Raw genomic sequence first — 12,937 nt, 5'->3', positions numbered from 1 at the left:
GCCAGTGCCAAAGGTGAAATCCCAGCGCCCTGCTGAGGTGCCCGTCTCTCCCATCTCTCCCAGCAGGATGCCATCGCCGCCCGGCGTCCCCGGGGTTGTCATGGTTACTGACGCATGGGACCCCAGAGACCCGGCTGGGAATTAATGGCAGCCCGGGATAAAGGATTCCTGTCTGGGCCGAGTTGATGGATTACATTGATGTGCCATTTGTCATAGCGTAATTGTTCTGGCAAATGTAATACCCACTCGTATAAACATTGTGCTGCTTTGCTAATAAAACTGAAAATAGGAAGAGAAAGGATGATGCAGTGTTATGGTCAGGCAAAGAGACACCGCCTCCGCTCCGCGCCAGCACTGGGGGCTGCTGCGGGAAACCCGCCCCGGCCTGCCCTCTCCATCCGTGGAAAACGGGCAAAGTGACCGTGAGATCCTCGTGGGATGGGGGTGTGGCATCGTTTGGCCCATCACTGCTTTTGTTTGGGGGGTCAGACACGTTCTTCACCCCCAAAATGGGCACCGGGGCCCCTGAGGTGCTGAGCCCATCCCTCCCCAGGGGAGAGGTAAAGGAGGTTGTGGCACTTTGGCAGCTGAGGGGCTGCTTTCACCTTGAGGGGGTTTGTAAATGGAGGATTTATGGCACAGTGGGCACCTGTCCCTGGGTGCCACCCCCTGCCCTTGCTTCAGGAGCGCCAGGGTCTGACACTGCCGGGAGCAGCCGGTGCCCAAATCCCCAGGTAGTTTTGCTCTCTGATTAATCAGCCGCTGGATTAGGAGTCCAGCAGGGATATCAGCTGGAGATGAATTGCTCATCCTCCTGCGAGCAGTTCCTGGTGCTGGAGTCGATGGAGAGGGGTCAGAAAGCTCCTCCAGCCATGCCTGCTCCTCACCCAGGACCCTCTGTCGCTGTGGGGAGCATCATCCCTGCACCCACAGCTTGGCTGGGAGTCAGGTCATGACACCGTGCCCACATTTTGGAGTTCAGGACCATCTCACTCCTGTCTTCTCCCATTCTTCTGCTGTGAAAAGCGATGAGGATGAGGAGGCAGAGCAACCCCCTTTGTTGCAGCTCCACAACCCCCTCCTAAATCCTGAGGTAGTTCAGCAGCATCGTGCTTTACACACTCATCTCTCCAAATGTTTTGGAAGTTTCTGGTTGACCTGATTCATGGGGAAAAAAAAAAAAGATAAACACCCTTTCTGTGTTTGCAGTCATATGTAATTTTTATCTCTTGACCTTTAAACGTAAGCAGCAGTAAAATGAAGAACTATGGCAGTCATTTAACACCCTGCCTGTACTAACTGGTTTCTGCCTGTGAGCCGTGGTTTTAAATTGGCTAATGCAGAATACTTGCAGAGCTAATAATAATTCAGATTACTTCTGTCAGCTATTCCGGTTTCATGGGTAATTTAGTAGTTGAATAAATTTTTAAAAAAATTCATTCGTTCCCATGCACTGTTATGAATCAGTAGATGGTTTACCATTGGCAGCAGTAACTGTAAGAAGATTTAAATTGCTACTGAAAAGGATTTGAGTGAAGGTAATGTTTTATAATGTTCTAAGCCATATGCACTACTTTCAGGCCTCATCAGTTTTACATTGATTCCTAGTGAAGTGTTTAATTGCATCATGAATGCAATATAATTCAGTTCTTTTTGCTAATATGGTATATATCTCAAAGTGATATACAACACTGACAGTGAAGACTCAGGGTTTTCTTAGGATTTTCAAAGATGCCTCTGTGTGTGTTTGCACGCGTGTGTGCACATCTGTGCGTGGCTGGGAGCATTTTCCTTGGAAACCTCGGGGCTCTTGGTTGGATGCTTGGTGCTGAGAGCCGCTGGCTCTCCAGGGGTGTCTGTGTGGCCATCAGCAGGTAGGGATTTCTATGTATAAAAATACATATATGTATCTTATATAAAAATAAATTTAAAATATAAAAGATGTATATAAACCTATATTGAAAGTTCAGCTCTTACAACCTGACTGTTCTGATGCTGACCGGTGCTCACTGGGCAGCTCGGCTCTGGCCCCAGTGCTGTTTTGGTCCTTCGTGGTGCTGCTCATGCCTGTGGTGGGAGAAGAAATCCTGGTCAGAGGCACAGGCGTGGTGCTGCCGGAGCCTTGTGGGCTGTGGATTAAAAGAAACACAATTTCACGTTGGTGTGGAGACAATTTGAGCCCGTACAGGAGCTCTTGGGGACGTGGCAGGTGGCCGGCCGGCAGCAGGGAGCTGTGTGCTGGTGCTGCAGCTCTGGAACGCCCCCATCCTGACAGCCCATTTCTGTCCCACTGCCAAGCTCCTGGAGCTGTGTAGGATGAGCTCCGGAACCACCTCTCTTTGCCCCTCAGTGGCCCTGTGCTGGCTCTGGTGCTCTTCCCTTTCTCCCAGATCTGTCTGCTCCCTGCAGGGCAGGGACCTTCCCTGTCCCCCCATCTCCCTCTTGCTGCTTCTGCTCGTTACAATTTCATCAGTTAATTAAGGATTGGGCCCTGGTGTCATCCTGGTGGGAAAACCGAGGCAGGCTCAGTGCTGACTGGGATTTTCCCATGGGAGAATGCCAGCTCTTGGCTCCAGCAGAGCGAGCATCTCCCATCCCTGCTGTAACCCCGACCTACCCTGCCTGCATCCTGCTGTCAGCTCAGTTTTGATTCCCAAATTTCCATGGCTTTGTGAGGAGCACCCAGTGCCACCAGGGACATGTCCCTGGGGATGGTCGCTGTTGGCTGCTGCTGTGCACCTGCTGCTTTTGCCTTTGGGAGTCTTGTCTGTTAAATGAAGTTACTCATTTGGGATGCAGCATCCTTTCGTTTGGTTTGCTATCACCAGCAGGGAAATCCTGCCTTGGGCACCGACCTCAGTTTGGCCCCGTGGGACTGGGGGAGCCTGGTGAGAGCAGGATCCAGCTTCACATTTGGAGTATTCCCACAGAAGGCTCCTCCTTGGCCGCAGTGCTCCCCACCGGCGCTGCGGGGGCCAGGACGCGTTCCTGCTTTGGAGCCTAATGCGATATCAAAGTCACTAACATGATTATGCTTATATATCATATTAGGGAAAATGAATACTAATTCAATACAAACTACTAATTCAGTAGAACAGAAAATTGCTGAGAGAATAGAAAATTGCTGAGCATGCCGAAGCTGGGCATGGCTCGCAGGAGAGGCGCTGCCTCGCTCCGTGCTGGAGAGCTTTCCCACACTGGCTGTGACACAGCTGGCCGGGGTGACACGGAGCATCCCGGGGTGTGTCAGTGCCAGAGCTGAGCTGGAGAGCGGCTCTGGAGGTGGCTTTACCATGGAGCTGGGGCAAAAACTCCGCTTTGCTTTTGATCCTGAAGCTGGTGGTCAGGGATTGGGAGATGTTAGCTGCGACCTGTGTGAGAACTGAAGCAAGAGAGCAGGGAAATGGCTCCAGGTGCTGGTGGGAAGGGGGGAATAAAGCTGGTGTGGGAGGGTGAACTCCTGATGGAGCTGGTGTTTTAAGTTGTTTGCTTTTCCTAGTGAATGGATCATATCTCATTCCTGGCCTGCTGCTGAGAGTGAACTCCCCGAGCTCCAGGGGAACACCCCTGTCTTAGGGACACTGACTGGGGCTTCCCAAGATCCATCTTTTCTCCTCATTGTCAGCTCCGTATTCCCACTTCCTCCTCATGGCATTTCTGCCCCAGGACATTCCCTCTTGGTATCTCAGATGTGCTCCCCACTCCAGTTCCTATTGCAAACTGACCATGGAGTCTCCTGCACCTCGGGACAGTTCCCAGCACCGTGGCTGCTCCCACAGTTTGTGCCAGGGCTCAGGGAGCGTTGGGGGCTTGGTTGAGAGGCAGCTGCTGATGCAGGAACCACGTATCAGGCTCTTGGTTTAACTGGATTCTCCTTCAAATTATTAGTGCTTGTACAAGTTTTCATGCCACGATGTTTCCTGGACCCGCGTGGCATTCCCAGGTTGTGGCAGCTGGCTTGGATCTCCATCCCTAGCCAGGACACCCAGTCCCATGGTGAGGGCACCCAAATTTCTCTGATTTACTTCTGTATCAGGAATTTCATTGCAATTTAATGCATCTGCTGTCGGTCCTCTGCACTGCAGGGACAAAGCAGGGCCCTCAGTGCCTGACCCTACACATCCTCCCGTCCCACACGGGCACCTTTGGACACGAGCGTGGCTGGTTCTGAAAATGCCAGGTATTTACCCAGTTCAGAGAGAGCTGTAAGTGGGACACATGATGTCTCTGTACTAATATGGGAGGAGAGTCTTATTGTATTAGCAATTTCCCATCAGATCATGTCATATTAGTATTGTATTGTATTAGTATTTGTTTTCACTAATGTGATGTGAAAGTTGCTAATATGATAAGACTCCTGCATTGTATAGTGAAAACAAATATTAATATGATAGGATGGAAAATAGCTAATAAGAAACTAAGTTGCTAATCTGACGTGATGGATCTCCTAAAGGAATTGGTTGTAGCTTTCCTGTACTTTTCCAGGATCACCTTCAACCCTGCTCGGGGTGGGGGACGGGAAGGCAGCAGCACTGCTGTGTGGCACTGGTGGGTTTTAAAGGGATGAATCCACCTGGAAAGCAAGAACATCTCCTTTGGGCTTGAATCCAGGCTTTCATTAGGCAGAGGAAAAAATTAATCACGTGTTTATAGGAAAGCCCTTGTTTGTGGGGAACCCAAGGGTCCTGGGGCGAGCTGATCCCTGGGAAAGGCAGCAAATACGAATTTAGGGAGCACAGAGACTCTGAGAACCTAGGAGGCTGCCCTGAGCTGCAGTTACACCACAGTCTAACTATGACAAGGCATAACCACCAGTTTCCTAATTTTATTTTATTTTTTCCCCAGTCACCGGAGCAAAATATCAATTTCTGACACAGAGAGCCCAGGGTAGGTGAACCAGAGCTAAATAAAAATAAACATTAAACAATTATTGGAATTTAGCTTTATTTAAAAAATCAGCAGGGTTGAGGGAACGAGCCACCTATTAGCAGGGAAAAAAAAAAGCTATTGGGCTTTTTAACAACATGCTGTTTCTTGGCGGAGGCTGGGTTTTGGGCTGTGCACAATCATGTTATTGATTAAAGATGATGTAGCAGCAGCACAATTATATCACAGTTTGTGCTCGCCGCGGTGCTACCGTTGGCCTCTCATTTGTCTGTCGGAGATTGGTTTGTTTGCCTTGCCCTTCCCGGGTGTTGCTCCTCACTCTGATGGGTCCCCCGGCGCCGGTGGAGGAGGCTCGGGACGCTCGGGGACTTGGCGTCGTCTCGGTGGTGAAAATGGTTTTAATTGCTTCTCATCCCCCATTCTGTGTTTAATGGTGATTCCGGTTTCTGCGCTGTCGACCGCGGTGATGCAAAACCAGGGGAGTGTTGGGGTTTTGCAGGAATTGAACAGCCTGGGATGGATCAAGAACGGCAGTTTGGTCTAGTGGAAGGTGTCCCTGCCCATGGCAGTGGGGTTGGAACAAGAGGACCTTTAAGGTCCCTTCCAACGCATACCATTCCATGATTCCATGACCCATGCTGGCTCTCACCCTGCACTGCAGGGTCCGGTGCTTCCCTGAAATCAGGCCAGATCCAGCCCAGCTGGTGCTTGGGATGCCATAGCAGGCAAAGCCACAGGGAAGGGCTGTTTTAAAGCATCTCCAGAAAATTCTGTGCCGGAATTAAGAAGCCAACACGAGAGGATGGGAAGGGGCTGCGCGGAGCGAGAGGGTGGCTGGCGGGGAACGTGTGCCTTCCAATCGGTCTATAATGCAATCAATTCTGTATATCCCCAGTGAAACAGCAACATTTATTTAACGTCTTTTATAGAGCAGCTGAGTTTTATCACAAATCACATTCCATTGCTATTCTTTGGGGACCCCTTGAAGGCTAAAACGCACTTACTTTCCTCCAAGGAAGTTTACCAATTCTTCAATAAAGCCCCATTTGCGTCTGTATGTAAAATTGATGCATTTATTGAATATTAAACATTTGCCTGTTGCCTGTGCACTTCTTTCGACTTTATCTGCTGCCCTTAAAAGTCGTTAAGGGAAGGATATATCAAAGTCATAATAAAGGCATATTTATGGATGGGAAGGGGATGCTGGAATCTGCTGGAGGGGTTGGTGTAGCCTGTTCAACGGCTCCATCCTCAAAGCAGCCCTTTTTCCTCTGCTGTCTCTTGTCAATAACCACCTGGCCTTGTATTTTCTCTGATTCTCCGAAAGGAATTTCCATGCTCAAAAGCTGTTTGGTGTTAGGTGCTTGCTGGGGTTGTGCCAGGTTGCAGGAATATACTTTTCCAACCCAGAGTCAGTCCAGCTAATTAGCAGGAGGTCCAATAAAACAAGTTTTTCTTTTATCACTAAGTGCTGTTGTAAATCAATTAAAATGTATTCTAGTAATTCTATTTTTCCTTGGCGACTCTGTTTAAAGAAATACTGAGCCATTAACAGTATTTTCCATATGTTTGTGTGTGTGTTTAGGGGAGGATATTGAGCTGTTGCTGTTGAGTTTGGCACTCACTGATGAGCTCGGGATTGTGTCCTACCCTGCACTCTCCCCACGAGCCATGCAAGGTCTCTGCACCCATTTATTTGGAGAAAGGTGCAGGTTTCTTGAAGGGAGTAAGGAGGGAATTTTCTTTTCCTTGAAGCATGGATGTTCATGCCAATGGTTGTCCTAATTATTAATTGGTGAAGACACAGCTGCGTCCTTTGAGCGTGTTCCTGGAGTTGTTTTTTGGGGGGTATTAACTCAGGAGGATGTGGGAGCAGTGTGTGGTGGTCCTGCCTAGACAGACCTCTCAGTCCAATCCCTAAAAACATCTCAGCATCTGTGCAATGGGAAAAACCTGGGTGGCTGGAGGAGAAAATCTGCCAGGAGCAAAAAAATTGGGGATTCACCCCTTTCTCTCCCTCTCATTCCCTGCCTTTTCTCTTCTTTAATTCACGTTGGTTTAAGCACCATGGAGGAATCTGGGCTGTCTTGCGCTGCTCTAGGGATAATTTCTCCCAGGCCACTGGCTAATCGAGGACGCCTCGTTAGACCAGGAGGTGGCTGCTGGATGTTTTCACTGACTCTGGAATGTCAGCAGGCCACAAACAGCCACTTGCTGGTGGCCACCTTGGTAGCTCCAAGACCCACCTTGCCCCATCAGCCTGGAGAGGTGAAGGTGCCCCTAAATCCCATCTGGAGACAAATCCCTGCCATGGGGGATTAACTCTTCAGCTCCATGTTTTGGCAGCTTTTAGGAGAGTTGTCCCCAACCCGTCCTTATTGTTACCTATCAGCTGTGCTTATCAAGAGTGAACTTAATAAATTAATACTTTGCTGAGCACCGGGATGGGACTAGACTATCAGGTTTTTGGGGGACTAGATTTACCAGCAGGAATAAGGAGCATTAAACTGGAGATTTAGGAGTTGCTTGGTTGTTTCGAAGGATTTCATTTTGTCCCTCCTTCGGAGCAAGGTGACTCTCAGAATGCAGTTGGCTGCAGGATGGGGTTTGGGTCTCGCTTTGCCGTGGTTACAGCTTCATCCTTGGATGCTGAATTATAACATTGGGTTAGAAAATTAAGTTCTTAGGCCTGAGACACCAAATGGAAAAGCAAATGGGTATGCAGCAAATTTTCAGAGGAGCCAGCCCATCCTTGCAGTGAAGGCAGATTTTTGGGGCACTTGTCCATATTAATTTATAGAAGAAATAAATAATCAATGTCACCTGAATGGAGCTCCAGTAAACGCGGCTCATCTGGAGAGTATCATTAAAATAATATACAGCTGCCTCTCAGCAGCTCCTGACTCACTGCTGGATGGGAGGAGAAGCCCCTTTGCTGAGATCCCACTGCTGACATGACCCTCATCCCACTCCAAAATCCCCAAAAGCAGCTCCCGGCACAAATAACCTTCCCAGTGCACTGAGAGGCTCTTCTTTATGGGTGAGGGAAAGTGCTTAAAATGCTTAGAGGGAATAAACAGCTTTTAATGAAGTTACATTGCCACATAATGGGTATCATAAAATTGCCTTCATAGTACAGGGTCCCAGGATGGCTTTTATTATCGACTGAGCAGGAATCCTGTCTGTAAAGCTCCGGCAGCTGCAGAGAGGAGAATGCAAAGTCTTCTTAAATTACCTGATTGAAATAACCGGCAAATATTCTGCTTTGCTGCTTTGTTGAAGGCAAAGCTGCCTTTGGGGTGGTCTGTCAGACCTGGTTTGCAGCTTCTGAAGAACACAGGAGTTTCATTGCAGCAAAACAGATGTTCATCTTGTTTCTCTATCGGCTGTTTGATGAGAGATTTATTGCTCTTCTGCTGGGCTGGAGCTCCTCTGCTGCGGAGTCTATTAGGCAGCCCGGGAGCTGGCGGGGAGCCAGGGAAGCCACGTTTTGATGAAACCCATGAAAAAGCCTCGGCTTGGAAGGCGCCAGTAATAATGCATCGGCTAGACTTGGATCGGGCGATTGATTGCCGTGATTTGATTTATTGATCAATACCCTCAAATTTGGCGTCTGAGAAGCTGAACTAATCTTTAACTGCTGTGAACATCTCTGCCTGGTGGAGAATTAGAGCTGATAAGGAATGTATGAAAGGAATCTGAGCTTATCTTAATCACACAGTGCCCCGGCGCTGCCTGCGCCGAGCGGGAGGGGATGTGTGCAGAACACAATCACCAGGCAGAACAGAGCAGATCTATAAATTGATGGAATTCAAAGCCTCCAGCATCGATTACCATTATAACAAACAGTGGTGCGCTGAATGTCTGATTATTTTTAGACAAAGATTCTGTGCTCTCAGCAGCAATTTTGCTGATGCTGTCACTGTGTCAGATGTCTGTTGTTGATTGCAATTAGATGCGATACAAAAAAAAGAGAAAAATTTAAAACTATCTCTGCCTATAGTTTTATTTCCACTTATTAAATCTCCTCCTTTGTTTGCCTCCTCCTAATGTCTGCAGCTGGATGAAATATTGCATTACCAGAAGAGATCTCGTATATTCAGTTGGGTATAATCACTTTACAGATCATTGGATTATATCTGATATGGTTCAGATAATCCTGGGGAAATGTGGGACATTTACTCTGCCTTGGTTAAATAAATGCGCCCTGGTTTAGGGTTTTCAATGTGAATCTGCATAACATTTGGGTTTCTGAAACAGGGTCTGCAGCCCTCCCAATGATCCAATTCTATTAAAGCACTAATCAATTCCCTGTGACGTCAGTCTGCTTTCCTGCCGGTCCAGCGTGGATTTATCCTGTTCTTTTTAAATGGCTTTTGGAGCTGCCGCAGCACAGGCGTTAATGGTTCAAGGAATGGCCACTACCAGCAGCAGTGATGGGGAGTGGGCAGTGGGGAGCAGGGCACATCAGGTGCCAGGGTTTGGTGTTCCAGGGTTCCATGTGCTGGGATCCCAGGAGCACCCATTGGTGTGGTGCTTTCCAGTTTCTCTCCAGGGCTGGAGAGTGGCCGTGTTTGGGACCGATCAGTGTTGTGGGAAAGTCTCTAGAGGGAAATGTGGCTGGGAAAGGGCGGTTTCCAAATGGCTCTTCCCGATGGGGAAAGCTCTTTGGGAACCCTTGTGAACCCCAAATGGGGGCTGTGGGTCCATACAGGCATCAGGATTGGGAGTTCCCTGGGGAGCCCAGTTGGACCAGGCTGGGTTTGTTTGGGTGCTGGACTCTCTTCCTGCATCCCACACTTGATGCTGGTGCAAGATATTTGGGGAATCTCATGTTTTAACTTCAACCCCAGGCAGGGACTGTGGGCTTTGGCATGTGGCAGAGCAGTGGCCGTGGCCCTGGCCCTGACCTGGTGGCCGGGGGAGCAGGAGGTCTCCTCTTGAACGTGACCTCATCTTGCGCAGCCACGCGCGGCTCCGGGGCTTGATGGAAAAATGCAGCGCGGCGGCGGAGGAGTTATGTGCTGCTGGCAGCTGGTGTTTTCTTTCTTTGGGAAATCTAATATATTGATTAGCTTTCTTCAGAACAGCATCAATAAAGCATATAATGGCATGGCTGGTGCCTGCGGCGTCTCCTCCCCTGGTCTGAGCCCCCCTGGAGCCAGGAAGGACCTTGGCTGCTCCGTGCCAGGCTCCGCGTCCCGTCGGCTGCTCCTCCCTTTCCTGGCAGCCACGGGCCCTGCTCTGCCTGGAGAACGTGCTTGGCTGGACACCCTGATCCTCTGCAGGGAGCTTATCCTGGGCAGCCTTCCTCCGCCTCCTCCTCCTCCTCCCATCCTGTGTCTCCATGTTACCACTGCCTCCGGCAGCTTTGGCTCAACCAGCTCCAGCATGGAGCCACTCAGCCAAACCCTGGCAAATAACTTCAGGGTCTGGGATAGTTGGGATGTGCCTGTCCTGGTCATTCCCAGGCACTGAATGTCACCAGTGGAGCCACCATCACCCAAGGGGGATGTATGACTGGTGCTTTTGGGGAATATTGGGTGCCAGGGGAGCTCATTGCATCCCAAGTCTCTGCCAGGAGCACATGGATGCTCTGCCTGTGCCATCGTGGTTCCCCCTCCCAGCTCTATCCTGGCCCGTAGCACATGGATGGCGGCTCCAGCCCTGTGGTCATGGCTGGGGAAGATGAAAGGACCCATTAAAGTGCCTTAGAGAGTTTAGAGGGTGGTTTATTGTTGTTTTCGTGGTTGTTTTTCTTTAAGCTGATTGATTACAATAATGAATGGGGCCCAGAAATCAGCTGGAGTGGCGGCTCAAGGCCACCACTGGATTTAAAGTCCTGGTTGGCTTCAAACCCTCTCCACTATTTCAGCTTTCAGTGGTAAAATATACAGAAAACCAGTGGGATCTTATTTAGGGCCCTCCCAAGACCAGACCTGCCCCTGGATGCCGGAGCTGGTAGGAGCTGGTGCCTTGTGCTGTTTTATGAACTGTTGGCTTATTTATTGTTCCGTGGTTCGCTGGAGAGAGAATCCATCTGGAGCCGTGGCCCGTTCCACCACGCAGTTCCTTGGCCGGGTAAAGGCAGCACCTTCACCCAGGACTGATCCCACTTATGGATGCTTTTATTTTATTTTCAAGTCTGATCCACTTATGAAGGGATGGAGGAGAATCCTGGTCCCCCACCGCCCCGGGATGGAGGTGTCCAGGCTGCATCCCACCACCAGGCTTCCAGGGAGCCTGAAACGGTTTTCTCTGCTTCCCAAGCATCTTGCAATGAGCTCATTTCAAAGAGAGGTTTTCAGGGCAAATTGACAGCTGAAGACTATGGGAAGATGTTTTCCAAAGGAGAAATAATTTACGATAATTAGAAATTTATAAAATGTCTTTAAACATGGTGGTAATGGGGATAAGAAAACACTTGCTGCAGTGTAATCAGTTATTAGCAGCTGATCATTTATCTCGATGGATAGTTGCTGCTGGTACAGGAGACACGTGATAAAAGGACTCTTGATTAACTAATTTGAATATCTTTTGAGAACAAATTCTGAGTTCTCTTTTTTCTCCATTGTAATGGATCCGTACATCTGCGAGATAAACACGGAATGAATATGGAAATGAATATTATTGTGGGAGTGTAGCCCTCGAACGCTGCTGCTGCCATCCCAGCCCTGGCCTTGGGAAGCTGCCTGGGATGGATCTAATAGGGAAGGGGCCTTGCTGAAGCCGGCTGGGAGGAGCTGAGGCTGTGGGATGTGGGGGAAGCCTGGTGGGGGATTTGCCAGGATGTGGGGTCTGGAGGGGCAGGACCAGGCTGGGCCCTTCCATCAGCCCCTCTTTGGCCTCTGGGAAGGAGCAGGCTGGAAAAACTCTGGAGCTGTCTGTGAGCACCAGCAAAACACCAGAGCATGCGATAGCATCCCTTGATAAATGAGTTTTTTAAACACACAGCCTGTTCCTGCCTTCCCAGGAATGGGAATCTGATGCAGTTCTCAAATCTCTGCCCTCTGCGAGATCCCATTACGGCTCCTCCGATAATGCTCTGTAAACCCCGATTCCATCTTAGATGCTGAAACCTCACACTCAGCATCTGTACCCTGGACCATTGGCAGCCCTGGGGTGACCGGTGGCACCAGTGGGACCAATCCCTGCTCCCTCTGCTGCTGTGCTGTTTGCTGGGTGCCCACGGGTGCCAGGAGTTAAAGTTGTGGCTGGAGCAGTTGGGAAAGCACAACCAGCTCGTATTCCTCTTTTCTGGCACAGCAGGGAAAGGGTGGAGTTGGCTGCTGGTGGGGGTTAAGTGGGATCTGGTCCCAGCCCCTCTTGGTTTCCCTGGCAGCTCCCAGGCCTCCATGCCAGCTGTCCATGACCTCGCCGCGTTCCAGAGCGGCTCCTGCTGCCTGCGAGTTATTCATCGTCCTCAGCCACTAATGGACTCCATTCAACTGCTTCTCCCTCGTTTCCCCCCCAGTGTGATTCATGTAGTGGCTGGAAGCAGATTCCTTTTGGCAGCGAGAGTCCCAGATATTTTGTATTTATGCATCATTTTCTTCCCGGGATCTCAATTTTTCCCGTCTCTCGTCTCCCCCTTTCTCCTTTCAGCTCCATCCACGCTCAGATGGGGTCGTGGCTCCGGCTCCATCACCCACCATCCCCCCCCCAGGTGCTGCTGAGGGCTGGGGGGGGAGGCTGGATACATCCCCTCCTGCGGGAATGGGAAGGGGATGCTCGGAGGCGTTGGCACTGCTCCTTCTCAGCTGTATTTACTGCGGCGAGGAGCAAAGTCCACGTAGCTGTGGATGCAGTTTACAGGTAATTAAACTCAGCTTGGTGAGGATTTAAACATTAATATTGATGTTAAAGTTTTTAATAAAATATAGGGAAAGAGAGAAAGAGGTATCGATTCCTATAGGCTTTTTATTTTTTCTTTCCTCCTGCTTCATTGTCACAGGGAAGGGTTGATGTGTTGGTGAGCATGAAATTAGGGTGTCCTGCACTGGCACGGGGTCTGCAGGTGGGGACAGATACGATCCCAGAAGGAAAAATT

General features: G+C 49.7%; 1 protein-coding gene across 5 annotated transcripts in view; it reads left to right on the top strand.

The window, feature by feature from the left end:
* The window catches only part of CUX2 (cut like homeobox 2), a 64,282-nt gene that overhangs the window by 24,283 nt on the left and 27,062 nt on the right, over positions 1-12,937 (top strand). Inside the window, exon 1 of one of the 5 annotated variants that reach the window (XM_032127912.1) lies at positions 12,209-12,702. The exons of 3 other annotated variants lie outside the window; for them this stretch is intronic. In XM_032127912.1, the coding sequence (XP_031983803.1) occupies positions 12,604-12,702 (99 nt within the window). In that variant the 5' untranslated portion in view covers positions 12,209-12,603. Of the gene's footprint in view, positions 1-12,208; positions 12,703-12,937 lie in introns of those variants that run through there. One more of the 5 variants, XM_032127917.1, reaches the window with a different exon arrangement.

This window comes from Corvus moneduloides, chromosome 18, assembly GCF_009650955.1.
Source record: "Corvus moneduloides isolate bCorMon1 chromosome 18, bCorMon1.pri, whole genome shotgun sequence".
NCBI lineage: Eukaryota > Metazoa > Chordata > Aves > Passeriformes > Corvidae > Corvus > Corvus moneduloides.
Note: the sequence above shows the minus strand (reverse complement) of the source record. Positions and strands in the feature narration are given on the sequence as shown.